The 19,772-nt window shown below is 48.2% G+C and overlaps 1 protein-coding gene across 2 annotated transcripts in view; it reads right to left on the reverse strand.

Moving 5' to 3' along the window:
* Positions 1 to 672: 672 nt before the first annotated feature.
* The window catches only part of RAB6A (RAB6A, member RAS oncogene family), a 54,621-nt gene continuing 35,521 nt past the window's right edge, over positions 673 to 19,772 (reverse strand). The window contains exons 3-8 of one of the 2 annotated variants that reach the window (XM_057424802.1): positions 18,677 to 18,730; positions 17,116 to 17,221; positions 14,845 to 14,956; positions 13,818 to 13,911; positions 3,962 to 4,028; positions 673 to 1,289 (exon numbers count right to left, since the gene is read on the reverse strand). In XM_057424802.1, coding sequence (XP_057280785.1) covers positions 1,225 to 1,289; positions 3,962 to 4,028; positions 13,818 to 13,911; positions 14,845 to 14,956; positions 17,116 to 17,221; positions 18,677 to 18,730 — 498 coding nt within the window. In that variant the 3' untranslated portion in view covers positions 673 to 1,224. Of the gene's footprint in view, positions 1,290 to 3,961; positions 4,029 to 13,817; positions 13,912 to 14,844; positions 14,957 to 17,115; positions 17,222 to 17,289; positions 17,396 to 18,676; positions 18,731 to 19,772 lie in introns of both variants that reach the window. The other variant, XM_057424803.1, reaches the window with a different exon arrangement.

Raw genomic sequence — 19,772 nt, forward strand, 5'->3', positions numbered from 1 at the left:
GAGAAGTCGGTTTCCATCCTATTCAACTCCTTTCCCTTCCATCTAAGAGCTCTCCACTAGACAGCTGTAGAAATGCCCCTTCCCCTGCTGACCTATCATAATCCTATGGGAAAGGGGTGCAGTAATGCCCCCCTCTGCCTGCCCTCTGCCCCGCCCGGGGACCGGTGTGTCCCCGCAGCCTCCCCGCTGCGTGATCCGCCTGCTCCTTCCTGCTAAATGGAAAAGGTTTCACCCCTCCCGGCAGTGCCAGGCCTCAAGTCACTTCCAATTTCCCCTAAACCGATAAGGAACAAAGAACCCCAACGCCTTCTCCTGCAGCCTGAACCGCTCCGTTCCCATCCCTCGGGCAGCACTAAGCCAGCGGCGTCCTCCGCCAAAAGGAACCCCAAACTGCTCTTTAAACTCATCCTGCACTCCAAATACAACTCCCCTCTTTCCTGCAAGTGTTTTGCTAATGCACATCCACCTTTTCCTTCCCCCCACCCACCCCCAGGACCTCCAGAAGCCAGTGAGCCCGTACCCAAAGACGCTCTGTGTGTGCTCCAGATGCTCTCTTGGAGCTGCGGTCCCGTTGCCTCTTGCGAGAGCTCAAAAATCCTTTGGTGGTGTTGAAACCCCCCTTTAAGGTTGGCTCCCGATTGGGAGGGGGTTTGAAAACCAGGCAATCTCTGCTTAAAAGATTTAAGAGCTTGGGTTTAATGCTTTTATTCTTATTATAAGGGTAAGGATTTAACCCTCCTCTTGCATTCCTGACTGCTCGCTAAGTCATTGCCAGGTTATCAAAGAGAAACCAGACGGGTCTGAGATACCCACATGCTCTTCTGCACGTACATCTCCTCTAAGTCCAACGCCAAACTTCCTCAGTTGCCATCATTTCAAAGTGCAATATCATAACATATTAAAAAAAGGAACAAATATTAAGAAATTGTACCTATTTTTTGTGGGTTTTTCCTTTTTAAAGTTATAACTAGAATATGCTGGAATATTTTGGCTTTTTTTTTTTTGTTTTTTTCTTATAAATAATGAAGACACTGACATTTTCCTCTGTGTGTGTGTGTGCTTGTGAAGCTAATAGATCATCTCCACGAGACAGCCAGCGACGATGAACTGCAATACGTTATTACTGAAAGGGGAAGGTTCAAGCCAATATTCACACTGCAGTCAATGAAGAGTAAAGGGAGGGAAAGCAGTGATGTTCTGGAGCAAGGAAGAAGCCACGTGGTATTAGCAGGAGCAGCCTCCTTCACTGACAGGCTGCTCTTGAGGCTTTTCCAGTTTGATGTCAATCACTGGAGGAAGTAAGTTAAGGAAAAGAGATTCCCAACGATTTCCTGACCAAGCTCAGGCGAAGCAGGAGGTGAATGGGAATGTTCAGTTTGTATTTCCCACTGAAACCAGTCACAGGGTGGTTTGGGTTGAAGGGACCTTAAAGCTCCTCCAGTTCCAACCCCTGCCACGGGCAGGGACCCCTTCCACTGGAGCAGCTTGCTCCAAGCCCCTGTGTCCAACCTGGCCTTGAACACTGCCAGGGATGGGGCAGCCATCACCTCCTTGTGAAAACACTTTGCAAGCATTCACATACCCACACAGGGTTTTAAGAGGCTCTTAAAAAGACCAGCTTCAAGCTGAAGTAAAGTACAGGTGGCTCAGAAGCCCCTTTTGCCTTGACGTGTTCTTAAGTAAGAAGCAGAAACAATGTCAGACCCCAAATGCGGAGGGGAGACCCGGAGAGGGGCTTGGGACAAGGGCCTGTAGGGCCAGGCCAAGGGGAATGGCTTTAACCTGCCCGAGGGGAGACTGAGCTGAGCTCTTAGGCAGAAGCTCTTCCCTGGGAGGGTGCTGAGGCGCTGGCACAGGGTGCCCAGAGAAGCTGTGGCTGCCCCATCCCTGGCAGTGTTCAAGGCCAGGTTGGACACAGGGGCTTGGAGCAAGCTGCTCCAGTGGAAGGTGTCCCTGCCCATTGCAGGGGTTGGAGCTGGAGGAGCTTTGAGGTCCCTTCCAACCCAAACCAGTCTGGGATTCTGTGTCTCTAACCAGAGTCTGCTCTTCCCCAGTGACCACCAGCGATCTCCTCTTGTCCCATACCAGTGCCTAATGACCATTTTCAGAGGGAACCAGTAACAGCTCGGGAGCCCCCAGCTTCACATCAACGCTCCATTCAGCCTGCCAGCACAGCCAGCAGCACCCACAGCTGGAAGGCACCCCTGGAGGGATCCACCTGAGCAATGAAGCCCCAGACACAGCAGGAGCCCAGAGGAACCCAGGGGAGGACAAACTCCTGCTCCTCTGTGCTTCACATCCAACTGGCAAGCACATCCCTCTCACTCCACATCCACACTCAGCTTTAATGCAGGCTGCTGATAAGCTACTCCCTTTGGCACTCGAATTCCCAGTGGATGCCCTACGGTTCCAACACTTCCATAGCCTTTCACAGGAGGAGCTTGGAACTCTAATCCCCAAATCTGACTCATGGGTTTAGCACAAGTCTCAAGCCTTTCTCTTATCAGTTAACGCAGAGGCAAAAGTATCATGCAGCTGATACTTCCAAATTATGTCTTTAGGGATTTGAAGGTGCTTCTATGGAAGTTAGGAGGGAATAAACACAAAAAGGGAAACAAAAGACCAATAATTCATCTTGAATATTTGGTCCATTTGCCTGATCTAAACCTCAATCTATTATTTAAGTCAAGAGATGCTCAAAATGAGCCACACCAGCTTCATCAGTGTGCACGAGCAGTTCAAGATCCTTGAACCCTCAGTGTTGTGCAAAGAAGCCTATGGAAAATCCCCCCCCCCATTAATCCTGCACAGCTGCCTGGGAGACAATCCTATTGAATTCCTGCTATCTGCAGTCTGCAGGGAGTCAAACACAAAGTGCCCTTGTTGCAGTCCCATTTAGAGACCGGAGATCAAAGGCCCTGATATGGAAACTGCATGGTCCAGTGCTGGTGCATTCTGACACCATCCTCATTAATAAAGATTGCTGTTCATTAACCTTTTGGTGACCTGCATAAGGAAACCTTTTGGCTCAATCAAGTCCATAATGCACAAAGCTTGGGCTTTAGTTGCAATCCACAGCTTCCCAAATGCTCCTTGCCTCTGTGGGGTCAGACGCTCTACAGGAGATGTAGCTCTAGCACCAGGCTCGTCCTCCTCCTACAGCTCCTGCTGCAGCCTTTCTCCAAAGCATCACATCTCCTCCCTTTCCCAGCTGGCAGCTACGTGATCCCTGCTGCAAATAAAGTGACAGCCCTGAAGAAGTTCAGTGACTCAAAAAAGCTCACCCAGCTCTAGCACAGAATCCCACACTGGTTTGGGTTGAAGGGACCTTAAAGCTCATCCAGTTCCAATCCCTGCCACAGGCAGTGACACCTTCCACCAGAGCAGGTCTAGGAGGCTTGGAGAAGGGAACTAGAGAGATCCCTTCCAACCTGGCTCATTGCAGGATTCTGCAACTCGGATCTGCAAGAGCCACACTGGGCTTTTTCCAGGCATCTTTGCCACTGTTTTCTCCCACTCCGGTCTCCCCCTCCCTCCCTGCACCCAATTGGCTCCAACACCACACAAAGAATCCTTCTGGATGTGTCTGACTGCATCTTTCTGCACCTTCCTGTTGTTCTCCTTCAGCTTTCATTCACTTGTCCTTATGTTTATGGCCTCAATTCATAGCCCTGAGCACCCCTACTTCACAGCAGAGCCCTTCATCCTTACCACTCCTAGTCCCAGCCTTCTATCGCCCCAAGCTTTCCTCCGCAGTACTTCAGGCTTGAAGGTTACTTGCCCTTATTCCCCCTCTCAAGCCTCATTTTGGGATGTCCAGAAGCTGACCAAGAGCTGTAGGAGAGATACGACTCCTTCTTTCTTCAGCCTTGTTATTCAGAGCCTGCGTTTTCCTCGTCCAGGGTAATGCCTGGCAGCACTCTGCCACCACTGAGGCTCAGCTCAGACACATAAAGGATACTGTCTTCTCTACTTTTGTCTTGTGTGCTTTCCATTCCAGGCAAGGCAGCTGCCACACGTCGGAAAAGCTGCAAGGCAACAAGGAACAGATCAAAACAATCCCACTTGAAAGAGTGCACCCGGTTGATACAGCTCAAACAGTGATTCAACCCGTCCTCCGGGACTATTGACACCAAAAGCCTGACACCAAATACAACCTTTAATCTCAGGAAATGGCAAACCACGTTTCTGTTGGGAGTGAAGACATCAAATGTGCCTGGATACGAGCAGCAAACCTTCTACCACCTTCTCTGCTAATATCCTCTGTTTGGAATGCAGCATTTCCACCTCACGTATGTGCACAGACCCCAAAACCTCCCCAGTATCAGGTGGGAACTCGACCTTCACACCTCCATGGGGTATTGGTTACACAGGACACACTAAACCAAACACAGCATTCAGGAGTTGTGTCACCACCAGCATTGACCCAGGTGGCACATACAGAAGAGCATCAGAAAAGGGGATGTGTGTAGTGACATCCCCCCAAGCACCTTCTTCCAGGCTTCACCTATCTATGGCTCAGGCTCCCTGTGAACCAGAGAAAGGATCTTCCTTTCAGGAAGTTCCCAGTCCTTTTCTGAGTGTCCCTGACTTTTGGTACCTGCCCCATCATCATGATCCTGCTCGGAACAGGAGCCTGCAATCCCACAGCAGTTGTTCCACCTCTCACTCCAACACTCGTCTCCAGTTTCCCAGCAAGACCTCAGCTCCAGCATCTCTTCACAGTTTGATTCCACCAAGTGAGACTGAACAGGACCAATTCCCTCTCCTGCATTCCCTACCTTAGCCCCAAGGCTCAGCTCCTGGTTCCTATCATGTGGCTTTCCCCCAGCTCTCTGGGTGACAGCCTACAGATGTGCCCACTGTGAATGTGTGAGCATTCACTTGGCTCTCCTGAGCCCACAGGGGTCTGCCTCCTCCTGCACACAACAGCCCAGTTAAGGAATGTCCTTCAGCTGAGTGCCTTCTCTGACACCCTGCCATGCTACTTGGTAAGAACCACACAGATTTCAACATCATGTGTCTCAGCAAAAATGGAAGGACAGAATGGATCAGACAGATGGAAGGACAGAATGGATCAGACAGATGGAAGGACGCATCATGCCTTTACTATTCACCAGGGTTTTCAACTGACCACCTAACTGTTCCTTACCTTTGAAGAACAACCCTAGTAGAGTCTGATCCATACCCAGACGTGACCATCTGACATACACTGCCTCCATATTTTTACATCATCACAGACATTGTCACTACCATGTACTTCCTGTCTGCACGTAATCCAGGACTCAGAACTTCATCCAGTGTTCCAATGCCTAAAGGGGTACAAGAAACCTGGAGAAGGGTTTTGGACAAGGGCCTGTAGGGACAGGCCAAGGGGAATGGCTTTAACCTGCCCGAGGGGAGACTGAGATGAGATGCTAGGCAGAGGACTGGAACTGGATGAGCTTTAAGGTCCCTTCCAACCCAAACCACTCTGGGATTCAGTGATTTGAACCCACAAGCTCTTTGCAGCCTCGATGTCTTCTTTGCCTTTAACAGTCTTCAACATAAATCCTGACTCGATCACGTCTGGGAACAGAAGGTTCTGACTCTCCTTCTTCACTGACTTTGTCCCTAGAATTACTTTTGCTCTCCCAGTGTTCAGCATCCAGCGAGCTCTCCTAGGATGATTTCAGGGTCTCAATTTCAATTTTATGAAAGAAAAAGAACTTTGTGGCTTCTGGGAGGCAAAAAAACACAGGAAAAAGGGATCAGAGAACCAGGTTGCACTGGAGAATACCCAAACACCATCAACAGTTAGGCTTTCAGAAGGCCTGATGTGTTGTCAGTGCACACATGCTAGGGTAAACCCTGCTCCTCTCTGGTGCATCACTACATCAATCCCTATTAGCTCTGGAGGGGAAGATCTGTTCAACATCTCATCCCTCTAACACACATTTTCCTGCTGATAGAGAAATAATAAGAGGATGGAGTAAATTTGCTTCCCCACCCTTTCAATACATGGCTTTTTCTGCTCATACACTACACTTTTAAAGAATCATTTTGCCCCAGTTCTTGACCCAGAAGGTTTGGGAGAGAAAAAAAAACCCTCCCAGTCACTTTTAAGGCTGGATGTGCAACAGTTTGGCATAATCCTACCAGACCTTGCCTAAATTAGGCTGGCTGCCATCTTTGCTCTGAGAGGAAGATGGAAAAGCATCAATTCATATAGCTCTTTGCTAGCATCATACATTTGGAGAGCCTACATGGAATAAGCATTAAAAACCCCCAAATGGCTTTAAACTGTGGGCAGCTTAACCATGTATTTCCCCCTTGTATAATAGTAGAAAGTGAGGGATGCAGTTTATAGAGGGGAGGGGTGGGGAGCCTTAAAAACCTCAGCTGCTGGGAACCCACTGGAATTACTTTATTTAAACCAAGCTGCTGACAGAAAGGCTAAGTGTTGAAAATACCATAATCCTTCCTTTACAGTAAGCCCAGGCATAAAATCCTGCCTTTAGCAGTATTTCTCCTCTAATTATTTGACTAAAAAAAGGAATTTGGCAACTAAGAAAATCAACTTTCTTCCTTATTAACCTTCTGCTTATCAGCCACAACATATGTGCACAAATCCAATCAGGGAAACTTCATGATGCTTAGGAAGGAGCCGTCAACACAGGGGCTCAGTGCTGCACAGTGCCGGCAGCACCTCAGCCAGCAGGCTTAGCTCACCACAAATGTGGCAGGAGGTTGCAGATATACATGTATACATCGATAATATAATGTATATATGTATATATAGGTGTCTTAAAAGGGTGTCTTCTCCCATTCTGCTGCGCTCTGGGAGGACCCCCCCTGCAACCCTGATCCAGCTCTGGGGCAGCAGCACAAGAGGGACGTGGAGCTGTTGGAGTGAGGCCAGAGGAGGCCATGGAGCTGCTGCGAGGGCTGGAGCAGCTCTGCTCTGGAGCCAGGCTGAGAGAGCTGGGCTGGGGCAGCCTGGAGAAGAGAAGGCTCCTGAAGGGGAGACCTGAGAGCAGCTCCAGTGCCTAAAGGGGCTCCAGGAAAGCTGGAGAGGGGCTTGGGACAAGGGCCTGTAGGGACAGGCCAAGGGGAATGGCTTGAACCTGCCCGAGGGGAGACTGAGCTGAGCTCTTAGGCAGAAGCTCTTCCCTGGGAGGGTGCTGAGGCGCTGGCACAGGGTGCCCAGAGAAGCTGTGGCTGCCCCATCCCTGGCAGTGTTCAAGGCCAGGTTGGACACAGGGGCTTGGAGCAAGCTGCTCCAGTGGAAGGGGTCCCTGCCTTGTTTAATCAGGAAGGAGATTCAGGACCCAACGGGAACTGGATGAGCTTTAAGGTCTCTTCCAACACAAACCATGCCAGGATTCCACGTCTGAGTACCAGTGCATGTGTGTGTGTATGTATAAAAACATATGTATTGATGAGCATTCAAGACTTTTTTCCCAAGGCAGCTGTTAAATCCCAGAATCCCAGACTGGTTTGGGTTTGGAAGTGACCTTAAAGATCACCCAGTTCCAACCCCCTGCCACAGGTAGGGACAAAACACAGCTGTGTGAATGAATAAGAGCCACACGCAGTCTCTTTCAGCACTGAATCCTGAACCTCCTTCCTGATTAAACCCTGATAAACAAGCCAAACCCTCATCCCTCACCACTGGATTTCACTCATTTGCAGTCTGTGCCTTTCCTCCTCCTCCTCCAGCTACGAAATCCCCACCGGATCAGTGTCACAAACTGGAGGTCTATCCCACTCCTCACTGTACCACTCCTGCAGCAAGATGGAAAGCACAGGAGGATCACTGTCCACGTGGAAAAGCCAGGCAAGAAACCTGCTCCCTAATGCAAAGCAAACAAACCCCTTCCCCTAATTCCCATTCTCCGAGGGGAGCAGTGCAACTCGGAGTCATTCCTGCCCATCGGATAGACAGGAATCAAAGCACAAGAGGAGAAGGAGCCAAGCAGGGGGATGCAGCCAGCTCTGTGAGAACAGGGTTACTCCAGAGGCCTTTAGCTACTGCCGTGAGAAAGTCTGGCTGCCAAATCCCATATTCAGCCTGTGGCTCTTTGAGAGCCAGTGTGGAGTGTGCCAGGTCCTGCTCTAAGGAGGCCTTCAGGGCTCTCCCTCCTCTCTCCAGGACAGCAAAACGAAGGCTGACACATTCTGGGCATGCAGTGCAGAGCCTAACAATGAGATTCCCTGAAATACAGACTGCTGAGGGAGAGCATGAATCTTAAAGGCTTGTAAAGCTTATGCAGGGCTGACAAATGAAATGAATCAGAGTCTAGGAGTCTCTGCATTAAACGAAGCAAGTTATCTGCTTCTCAGTCTTAGGGCTCCCCTGGCCATCAGTCTGCTGGAACATGCAGGATCCGAAAGCCAGTATTCTTCCCTTCTACTGCATCAATTTAACCCCAGAATAACACTCTCAGCAGCAGTTCTATTCTGGAATATCATCCACTCATTTTTCCTTCAACATCCCCTCCCCAAAGCAAGGAAGAACAGGGAGTTTGTAGGACTCAATAAGAGATGCAGCAGTACCCAGCAGTTGTATGCTACAACCTGCTCTGACAGTGGGCAGCTCCAAGAGATAAGGCTCATCCCAGCAGCTCCTCAGCTCCGTGGCTGGGGTAAAGAAATGCCAGAGAAGTCATAAACTGAGAGCAAGCTGCTCTAGTGGAAGGTGTCCCTGCCCATGGCAGGGAGGTGGAGCTGGAGGAGCTTTAAGGTCCCTTCATCCCAAACCATTCCATGCTTACATAAAGACTGTGAGATGACATCATTCCTCCACATCTCACCACAACTGGATTGAGGTCATGGGACTGCCTGGAGCCCCACAGCATCCCTGGGCTGCCTCTGCTCCTGCTAACCCTACCTTGCAGCCAGCCCTAGGGCTGTGAAGGCAAGTGCGCTCCCAGTGGCATCTCCAGATCTTGCCTGCACACAGGTGAGGCTGGAATTCACATCTCTGAGCTGAAAGATAACATGGAAAGAAAGCCAGGAAGCTCTGGTGGGCCAGAGGTGAGGCATCAGTTAAAGCAGAGCTCGCTCTGGCACTGGTAACATCAAAGTCTACAGCAGACACTGCACAGAAACCAAAACCTCAAAGAGAAGGGGGTGTCCCTGCCCATGGCAGGGGGGTTGGAACTAGATGATCTTAAGATCCTTTCCAACCCTAACTATTCTATGATTCTATGAAATGCAAAGAAGCCAACAATGGAGGATGGAGGGCTCAGCTTCATCCCAAGTCTCTTTCTGTGTTAGTTTGTCTCATTCCCTACCATTAACCCAGAGCATGGGATTTAGATCCAGCAGAAGGATTTTGTGCTGGGAACAACAGTGTTGTGTCAGCAGTTTTGGACTCGGTATCAAAGCTGCTAAAGTCAATGCTAAATCTGAACCTATCCCTGATGGACAAGTCAATGACTCGAGAACTAGTCCAAGACTCACTTTGACATTAGTATTCCCTATCTGGCAGAAGGTAATGTTAATTTTTACATCAGTGTGCTTCATTAGATGTAGTCAAAAGCTGGAATTGGTATGTAAAATAACCTGTTCATTTTAAACTTGATTATAATAATTTGATTAATTAAATACAGGAGTTTTCATTTGGAATTCAAACTCCTGCGTGAAAATTAACGCAGACAGTAATTGCCCTGCAGCATCAGAATCGATTGTGGATAGAAGATATCAGTATGGAGAAGGTCAAATTTGCCTTCAGCTTATTAAAGAGACATTTTATACAGGTTATGGGAAGGTTATGTATAGAATCACACCTGGTTTGGCTTGGAAGGGACCTTAAAGCCCATCCAGCTCCAACCCCTGCCACAGGGGGTTTGATTTACACATCCCAGCCTGGTTTGGGTTGAAGGGACCTTAAAGCTGATCCAGCTCCAACCCCTGCCACGGGCAGGGACCCCCTCCACTGGAGCAGCTTGCTCCAAGCCCCTGTGTCCAACCTGGCCTTGAACACTGCCAGGGATGGGGCATTCACAACTTCCCTGGGCAACCCATCCTAGTGCCTCAGCCCCCTCACAGGGAAGAGCTTCTGCCTTATCTCCAATCTAAACTTCCCCTGTTTCAGTTTGAACCCATCACCCCTTGTCCTATCACTGCAGTCCCTAATGAAGAGTCCCTCTCCAGCATCCTTGCAGCCCCCTTCACACACTGGAAGCTGCTCTGAGGTCTCCACGCAGCTTCTCTTCTCCAGGCTCAACAGCCCCAGTGTTCTCAGCCTGGCTCCATACAGGAGCTGCTCCAGCCCCTGAGCATCCTCGTGGCCTCCTCTGGACTTGCTCCAACAGCTCCATGTCCTTTTTATGTTGAGAACCCCAGAACTGCACCCAGTGCTGCAAGTGGGGGCTCACCAGAGCACAGTGATGGAGTTGTTCCGATTTCATTAGGGAAGAATTCATGACAAGTTAGTAACATAAACTCAGACCAAATAGAGAAGCTGCAAGGAAACACAACTAGGAAATAATGGTATTAAAAGTCTTCTCCTTTGGGAACTGTTTCAACAGTTACTTATGAAACTAATTGAAAGTGAGAGCTCCAAATGCTCTGCAGCACAGGAGAGCTTTGAAGTTCCTGCAAATCCCAATCCCTGCCCGCAACATGGGATCAAAACTGAGCAGAAAAATCCATTTTTAGCTCTTATTCAACCACCCCCCGTGTCTTTGTGGTTCAATATTGTGCACAGAGAATGAGGTCACTTAAAACCTGTCCTCTTGCCCCATTCTGACAAGTTTCTACATTATATCAAGTACCCACTTGAAATATGATGCAGGTTTTAGATACTCCTATTTCTTAATGTTAACAAAGAACAAGCTTGATGTCTCTCCACACCAAATCTTCTATTTAATAGCAGGAATTAGCATCCAGCTTACCACCACCACCCTGTTTCGCTTGGAGCTGCATTACCTACCCTATTTTCTCACAGCAGCAAGTCTTGCAGCATGTAACCTGGCAATTAAAATCAGAGGCATGATTTGTCTAGACCTCCATTACCCAACCAAGAGTTGTCTCTAGAGAGTGAGCAAGTGAGGCCGCAGCTACAGAAATGGCTTTATGCTTTCACAATCTCATTAGGAAAATCCCCCAATGGCTTCAGCATAAAACACAGAAAGGCAAAGTTAGCTCCTTCATCAGGGAGTAAATGGAGCTCCCACCCCTCTTGATGGAGGCTGCGCTGGCTTTACAAAGCATGTAAATGACAGTATCTACTGCCACAACGGGCCACAGGCACAGGAATACAAGATGTGTCCTCTCTTCCCCTCTGCTCTGGAGCCAGGCTGAGAGAGCTGGGCTGGGGCAGCCTGGAGAAGAGAAGGCTCCTGAAGGGGAGACCTGAGAGCAGCTCCAGTGCCTGAAGGGGCTGCAGGAAAGCTGGAGAGGGGCTTGGGACAAGGGCCTGTAGGGCCAGGCCAAGGGGAATGGCTTGAACCTGCCCCAGGGGAGACTGAGCTGAGCTCTTAGGCAGAAGCTCTTCCCTGGGAGGGTGCTGAGGCGCTGGCACAGGGTGCCCAGAGAAGCTGTGGCTGCCCCATCCCTGGCGGTGTTCAAGGCCAGGTTGGACACAGGGGCTTGGAGCAAGCTGCTCCAGTGGAAGGGGTCCCTGCCCGTGGCAGGGGTTGGAGCTGGATCAGCTTTAAGGTCCCTTCAACCCAAACCAGGCTGGGATGTGTAAATCATTCCTCTCAGCCAGGCCACTGCTCTCAAGCTCACCCCCTGCAGTCTCAGTAAACATTAAGAATTCCAGCATGGGATCCAAGCCTGAATTACAAACCAGCCTCTGTGTTGTGGCAGGATAATTGGGGACCCTGGGACCAAACACTTTCATGCTCACTAATGCACTGAAACACAGCACTGTGTTAAGACATCTCATTATTCCATTATGTAGGGAATAATGTTGCTCCTAATATACAAAGTCAAGAGACATTTTAATAACAGACCTTTTAGTCCTGGCTACAATGTACAAAGTCTTTTATAAGCCTGTTTTAGCAACTGATCCAACTCTGCACACAAACTGTTTGTGTAACTACATAGGCAAAAAACACGTGGGATTATGTACATACACATGTGTGCATGAGTTTGCTGTGTGGGGATGCCCAGGAACAAATGTCTTCTACCTCTTGCACTGCTGCATTTCCTCCCACCGTAAGGAGCAAATACTTTAAGGGCCATGACTCCATGTGAGAAATTGCTCCATCAATGAAGCAGCAGTATCCCACTGTGCACTGAGTCAGGAAGGATGGACACCACTCACTCTCAATTCATGATCTCCTAGAATCTTGCCTCTAGCTCTCTTGCCTCGTGTTAGAAATGCTTGGCTCTAAACTGGGAGAGACAAGGATTTGATGGATGGACCACAGTGTGGATAAGGAATTGGCTGGATGATTGCTCTCAGAGAGTTGTGGTCAACAGGTTGATGTCCAAGTGAAGACCAGTGATGAGTGGTGTTCCTCAAGGGTCAGTGCTGGGACCAGCACTGTTCAACATCTTTACTGGTGACACTGATAGTGGGATCGAGCACCCTCAGCAGGTTTGCTGATGCCACCGAGCTCTGTGGTGCAGTGACACTGGAGGGAAGGAGGGATGGGATCCAGAGGGACCTGGCCAGGCTGGAGAGGTGGGACCGTGTGAACCTCATGGAGCTCAACCAGGCCAAGGGCAAGGTCCTGCTCCTGGATCAGGGCAATCCCCAGCACAAACCCAGGCTGGGGGAGACTGGATGGAGCAGCCTGAAGAGAAGGACTTGGGGTGTTGGGTGAGGAGAAGCTTCCCATGACCCAGCTTCAGTGTGTGCTTGAGCCCAGAACCCCCCCGTGTGCTGGGCTGCACCCCCAGAGCGTGAGCAGCAGCTCAGGGAGGGGATCCTGCCCCTCTGCTGTGTGAAGGGGAGACCCCCCTGCAGCCCTGATCCAGCTCTGGGGCAGCAGCACAAGAGAGACGTGGAGCTGTTGGAGCGAGGCCAGTGGAGGCCATGGAGCTGCTGTAAGGGTTGGAGCAGCTCTGCTCTGGTCCCTACCAACTGAAAACAGTGACTGTGATTCTGCAAAGCCTATTTGTGATCACAACATTTCTTCCCTGTCAACACCAGATCAGTTCCTCAGTGTTTACTACTCTCACCCGTTCACTGTTTGCCAAGTGATTTATCTTCATTAACACAAGTGCTAAAACCTCATTTACCATGTCACAATGCAAAAGGTCTCAGCTCAGCCCACAACACGAAACCTAATTTTATTGCAGTTGCATCAGCTCGAAAGACCTCTCCCTGCTTTCCCCTATTCAAAAGCAACTCATCACCTACCAGAAGTAAATAGCTTTGGCTCTCCAAGAACATTGACTCACACTTTCAGGGCCTTCCAGAGTGGAAACACCAGTTTCCACTGTCTCACTGTACAGTGGAAGCACCACTGTACGTTTAAGGCATCACATTCCTCCTTGACTGCTGTGCCCATGTTCATTCACTGAACTGGCACCAGAAACAATCCTAGGACTTCTTTTTCCCCAACTTTTTGGCTCATGCCTTAATCCCTTCAATCTAAACACCAAATCTGAATTATCAAAGATCCAGGAAGGATTTCCCTTCTACAGCTCCTCTCTTCTAAGGGGAAAGAGATTCCAAGCCCTTTGCTGCAAGGTCAGGGATCCTCTTCTGAACCTCAGCCAACAATTCAACACTGAGATGGTGCCTGTGATATGTGGACTACAAATGTCCCCCTGAGACCCTCTGCAAAGGCTTTCCAATGCCCAGAGAAGTTCTGTTTCCACAATGGTGCATTAACAGAAGTAGTGTTGTACCTGCTGTGGTTACTCACCTGTTTTACGTTGTATCCTGCTTTTGCACTAGTTTCGATGAACATTACATTCAGCTCTTTGGCTTTTCTTTCTCCTTCCTCAATGGACACTTGTCTGGGGAAGATAACACAGAATTAGGAATAAAAAACACAGACAAACAGCTTGAACATTCAGATTCTTGTTTTTAACCCCAAAAGGTGACTGCATCAGTGCAGTTCTGAAAGCATTTCATGGTTTCAAATTCAAGTGCAGCTGGACACTGCTACAGGGTGCCCAGAGAAGCTGTGGCTGCCCCATCCTTGGCAGTGTTCAAGGCCAGGGTGGACACAGGGGCTTGCAGCAAGCGGTGTCCCTGCTCGTGGCAGGGGTTGGTGCTGGAGGAGCTTTAAGGTCCCCTCCAACCCCAAATTATTCTATGATTCTATGAATACTATAAACCCAAAAGCAGCAGCAACAGCAGCAAAAGCTGAAGATGCTCAACTTCTAGGAGAATGCTTAAGTTTTCCAACTTATGAAAACCCCTGAAGGGTTTCAGAAGGGAGGATCAGTTGCACCTGTCATTGATAGCTGAGCAAATGTATTAAGTAGGAATATCTGTCATCATTGAATAGAATCATAGAATGGTTTGGGTTGGAAAGGACCTTAAGATCATCCAGTTCCAACCCCCTTGCCATGGGCAGGGACACCTCACACTAAACCATGGCACCCAAGGCTCTGTCCAACCTGGCCTTGAACACTGCCAGGGATGGAGCATTCCATAATTCCATACTGATTTTAGGTTATTCATGCGCTGACCCAGGTTGTAGCTGACATTCCATTCTGTCACCTGAACAAGCTGGTGACAGTGGCTCAGCTCCTTCACTGGCAACTTGTGCTTAACCAAATGAATGATTTACAATGAAGATGTCTCTCGTCACAGCCATCTCCAGCACAGTCAAAACAAGCTTCAGCATTTGGGAACTAATACATCCTTTTTACAATAGCTGTCTAGGAGCAAAGAGCAGCAGGTTCACAACAGCACTTGGAAGACGAGGGATTCCTCCATACCTCTTATCTGCTAGATCTGTTTTGTTCCCCACCAGCATGATGATGACATCGCTGCCCCTTTCCGTTCTCACATCATCAATCCATTTTGTCGTTTGCTGGAACGAGTTTACATCTAACAGAGAACATGGAGAGGATTTGTCACTGCAGGAATTCCTCACAGATCCCCAGTAAACACATCTCTAAAGCCCAAATGAAAGCTTCATAGCCTCTGGAATTGGCGTAACAGGGTGATGAAGAATCAGCAAGTGAAACCCTTAGTCTCCCACACTGAATGATACAAAAGCTTTGGTGGTCATTTCAAATGGGCTTCAAATTCACCTCACTACAGGTGAATTCAAAGCCAGGGAGTCAAGCTGAGCTAGAGCTTGGTTTTGCCACTGTCTAAACTGAGATGAGCATCACTAGGGTTTAAACCAGTTCCCCTCTTGTTTAGTTCAACATAAAATAGTTTATAGAGAGAAAGGGGATTGAGGTAATAGTGCATTCTACACTGCTTATGACCTGTGCAGCTACAGCAAGAGGTTCCTACAGGCTCATGGCTTCTCAAGAGTACCTAATACCAGCTACAGGTTTTCTACAGATTAATCACATTTACCTTGCATGGCTCAGGATGCTCTCTAGGGTGTATCAGGGTTAAACAACACACTAACAACTCCTGTACCACTGAATGCTCAAAATAGTTCCCAAATCATTTGTACAGCACCAGAAATACAAATTTAACCTATGCACAGACCCTCTTTCTTCATGATTTACAAGGGCCTGTAGGGCCAGGCCAAGGGGAATGGCTTGAACCTGCCCGAGGGGAGACTGAGCTGAGCTCTTAGGCAGAAGCTCTTCCCTGGGAGGGTGCTGAGGCGCTGGCACAGGGTGCCCAGAGAAGCTGTGGCTGCCCCATCCCTGGCAGTGTTCAAGGCCAGGTTGGACACAGGGGCTTGGAGCAAGCTGCTCCAGTGGAAGGGGTCCCTGCCTGTGGCAGGGGTTGGAACTGGAGGAGCCTTAAGCTCCCTTCAACCCAAACCACTCTGGGATTCTGTGATTCCTCCTTAAAAGCTGCAACATAAGAATTTCACAAAGCTAAAATGACCCAATGAAACAGTTTATTGTTGGAAATGTTGCATCCCACAAGGAAAAACCAGATGTATAGGGGCCGTGTGGAGCTCAGCATCTGCTAGGGAGTGATGTGAAATACAGTTGAACTGCCAAAGTAGTTCTCAGTACTTAAAGAGGGGAGGCTCTGCAGCAATTCCTGAGGAGCACTGATTGGTTTAATGGCTTCTACTGCATAGCAATATATAGTGTGCTCGACAGCCAAGGTGTGATCACTTCCCAGTGCCTGAATTCTTCTTTTTACTACTTGGCAATACCCAATTTGCCAGGTCAGTACAAATATATCCAAGTTCACAGCTAACCTCTGCTTCGAGCTCAAATAAAAGCACTGTTTTTAACAATTAAAGCTTTAATAGGTAAAACCCACATTCCTGCTGTAATCCTCCAGTATCTATAAATCAAAGAACAAGCATTTTGCATTTAGATAGAATCAGGCCATTGTTCGTGGCCGATTCTGGTTTAGCATGAAAGTGGCTGAAGGTTTAATTCTCCTAAATCAGTGTTTGTGAATGCAGAAGGCTGGTAAGTTAGGGGGGCTCTGGACTGAGGGGAGGGACAGAAAGAGAAGGCTTGAAAAAAGCACTAATATTTTAGTTCACAAAATTATACATACCTTAGTAAGAAATGAAAGAGCAATTGTTAAAAGATAAGGGCTTAGTGGTGAAGTTTTCCATACTGCAGAATGGGAAAGCGACTGATTCAAAATGGAAATGTGATGTTAATGCATTTCCCCCCCCAGCCCATGCCCAGATTGTTTTGGGGGGGGGAGAGGGTAAATGGAGTGAAGCAAGCTACAGCTATCAGTGCAAAGTCTCTCATTTCAGAATCCAGTTATCTATGAACATGATTCAGGTGGTTGAGATCAAAAGTCATAGTGATATTACGATCAAAAAAGCAGATGAAAGAGGGGAAAGTGCAACAAGACCAGCCAGGATTCAAGAACGTGACAGGAAAAGGTTACAAACTGATGTTTGGAAGACAGTTTATACACTACAACAGCAGCAATCAGGTGGCCAGCTTCAAATTGGACTCGAGTGAAAGAAAACACCTTGGTTTGTCATGCCAAAATGGAGGACAAGCAGATGGCTGCGACAGGACATGCAAAGCTAAGCTAAAGGATGAAAAGGGGCAGAGGATTAGAAATGCAGAATTCCCCCCACTCACTTGTGATATCATAAACAACAACTGCAACAGTGGAGTCACGAATGTAGCTAGGAATCAAGCTCCTGAACCGTTCTTGACCTGCTGTGTCCCATAATTGCAACCGTACCTAACAAAATCAGTCAAACAAGCAAGAAAAATAAGAACAAAGGTCAAAGCCAGTGCCAAAATACCTACTTGTGATATCGTAAACTACTACAGCAGCAGCAGAGTCACGGATGTAACTGGGAATGAGGCTACGGAAACGTTCCTGACCCGCGGTATCCCACAGCTGCAACCTGATCTGTGGGTGGGAGAAAATGAAAAAAAGCCAAACTGCCACAAAAAATGAAAGAAGAAAGAAATTTTACTTTTGAAAAGAAGAAAAAAAAAGGAAACTAACAAACAAACAAACAAAAAAAAAGCTAAATAAAAATGATAATCATGCAGGAGATGATTGGGAGCTTCCCGAGGAGCGCTCCCGAGCGCCAGCAGGAGCCAAAGGGCTGGATGTGCAGCTACCTCGGGTTTCTGCTATGTAAAAAAAAGACTTCCAGAGGGGAGGAATGAACCTGCTCAGCTTTGAAACTGAGAGCACCAACAGGAAAACTTCACGTTCACCTGTGGTTCTGCCTCCTCAAGGTTTTCCTGCTCTGCTGTCATCCTCACCCAGGGACTTGGTGGTGGAAAAATCAGACCACATCCATCATCCATTTCTAATGGAAGAGCCTTTCACTGCTGTCAAAGCACTGGAAAAGCTTCTAATGTGCTTTTTTTTATCGAGAAGGATAAAATGTTATCACTCTCTATTTATGCCTTAGCCACACTGCAAAGTAACATACACCTAAATGAGGCTGTCTCTTACCATCAAGGTTCTGAAAGAAAAGGCAGGATATACTGAAAGCAACACATATGGCAAGATGGGCAAGGAAAGAACATCTCATTGCTCAAGCACTTTCAATGCAATCGCATTGATTGGGGGTTTCTACAAGCCCAGGAGCTTCTGCAGCTCTGCACAATTTGCTTCTGCAAATAGCACAACTCTGAATGCCTTCATTAAGAATCTGAGCTCATTGAAACCACAGGCTTGCTTCCACACAGGAGTCATTTCACTGGGGAGCTAGAACTGCGCCAAGCTGAGAAACAAGCACTGTTTGTGGATCATTATTAAAGGCAACCTTCTTTTTAAACCAGTAACATTAATATTGAGCTATTAACTAGAAACATTTGTATTTCATCCTTCAGTCTTTTGACATCAGAACCTGAAGGGGATAAGCATGGTCCCCTCCTCCACATTCCCATCATTCTGCACCCCTCAAACCATCCGTATCTCTTTCTCCAAAGAGGATGACACTGCAGCACCTTCTGCATGTGTCAATGGCACTTATGAACCAAGAGGTGATTTCCCATTGCCCCAAACAGAGCAGGGAGCTGTCTCCACAGCCCTTGTCAGTCTGGAAGCAGCTGGTAGATGCTGCTCAGTCTGTGCTTCCAAGTGATCTCACAACTGTGGGCTGCAAAATTACAACAGATGCTGATCCTCATTCCTACTGTACATAGAGAAGGGCACAAAACTCTTACTCACTGTTCGATCCTCCAGATACATGGTTTTTGATAAGAAGTCGATGCCAATTGTTGCCTGTAAGAAAAGGAAAAAAGCTCTTAAATTAAATGTCAGAACAGTGGTGATGATTCCCAGGGCAGAAACGTTCCTGCCACCTCGGAATGCAGCACCTCTGCAAGAAACATACACTGGTTTTCTTCCTTTCAAGATAAAACTACCTGTACGATTCAATAAGCAGTTTCCTTAATATCCATAACCAGAACAACATCTCAAAGCACAAAAAGGTGTTAATATTGACTTCAGCTTCTGCACATTGACAGCTGAATCCATACAGATGGGTATCAGCAAGGATCTTTATGCAGATGACCTAAGGCAACATCCCTCAGCTGAACCAGGGTATCAAAGCACACCATATTCTTCCTGACTGCACAATATATTCACCTATTTTAATGTTATGGGATGACAGAACAAGGGGAATGGCTTTAACCTGCCCGAGGGGAGACTGAGCTGAGCTCTTAGGCAGAAGCTCTTCCCTGGGAGGGTGCTGAGGCGCTGGCACAGGGTGCCCAGAGAAGCTGTGGCTGCCCCATCCCTGGCAGTGTTCAAGGCCAGGTTGGACACAGGGGCTTGGAGCAAGCTGCTCCAGTGGAAGGGGTCCCTGCCCGTGGCAGGGGTTGGAGCTGGAGGAGCTTTAAGGTCCTTTCCAGCCCTAACTTTTGCATGATTCTATGAAACCTGGAGGTGTTTGTGTCCCGGTATCCATTCCAGTATCCATAGGGAATACCATGGCAGCAGTGATTTAGCAAATCCCCCATTAAAAAGAGAAAAAGCCTGTCTGTGAGGTAACAGGGATCTGCTCCATGGGAATCCAGTCAGCTCCTAAGGAGAAATGGGTGTATTTAAGGGCCTGAGCTGTGCTCGCCGCAGTTGGATCCCATCTTATCCCCACCACATGATGTACATTCCTTATGCCAAAGGGATGCAGGCTGTTTCCCACGTGGTTACATAGCTGCAGTCGGGATGCTTTATTCCCTGCAATCCTTTTGTCAGGAAAGGGGCAGCCGCTGAGCTTAGAGGTCAGCTCAGGAAAAGGTTCTGCATCCCACACATGTTACTC

The sequence above is a fragment of the Pezoporus wallicus genome, unplaced genomic scaffold (genome assembly GCF_028554395.1).
Source record: "Pezoporus wallicus isolate ANWC-B61680 ecotype Strahan unplaced genomic scaffold, APGP_CSIRO_Pwel_v1 contig_12515, whole genome shotgun sequence".
Lineage (NCBI taxonomy): Eukaryota > Metazoa > Chordata > Aves > Psittaciformes > Psittacidae > Pezoporus > Pezoporus wallicus.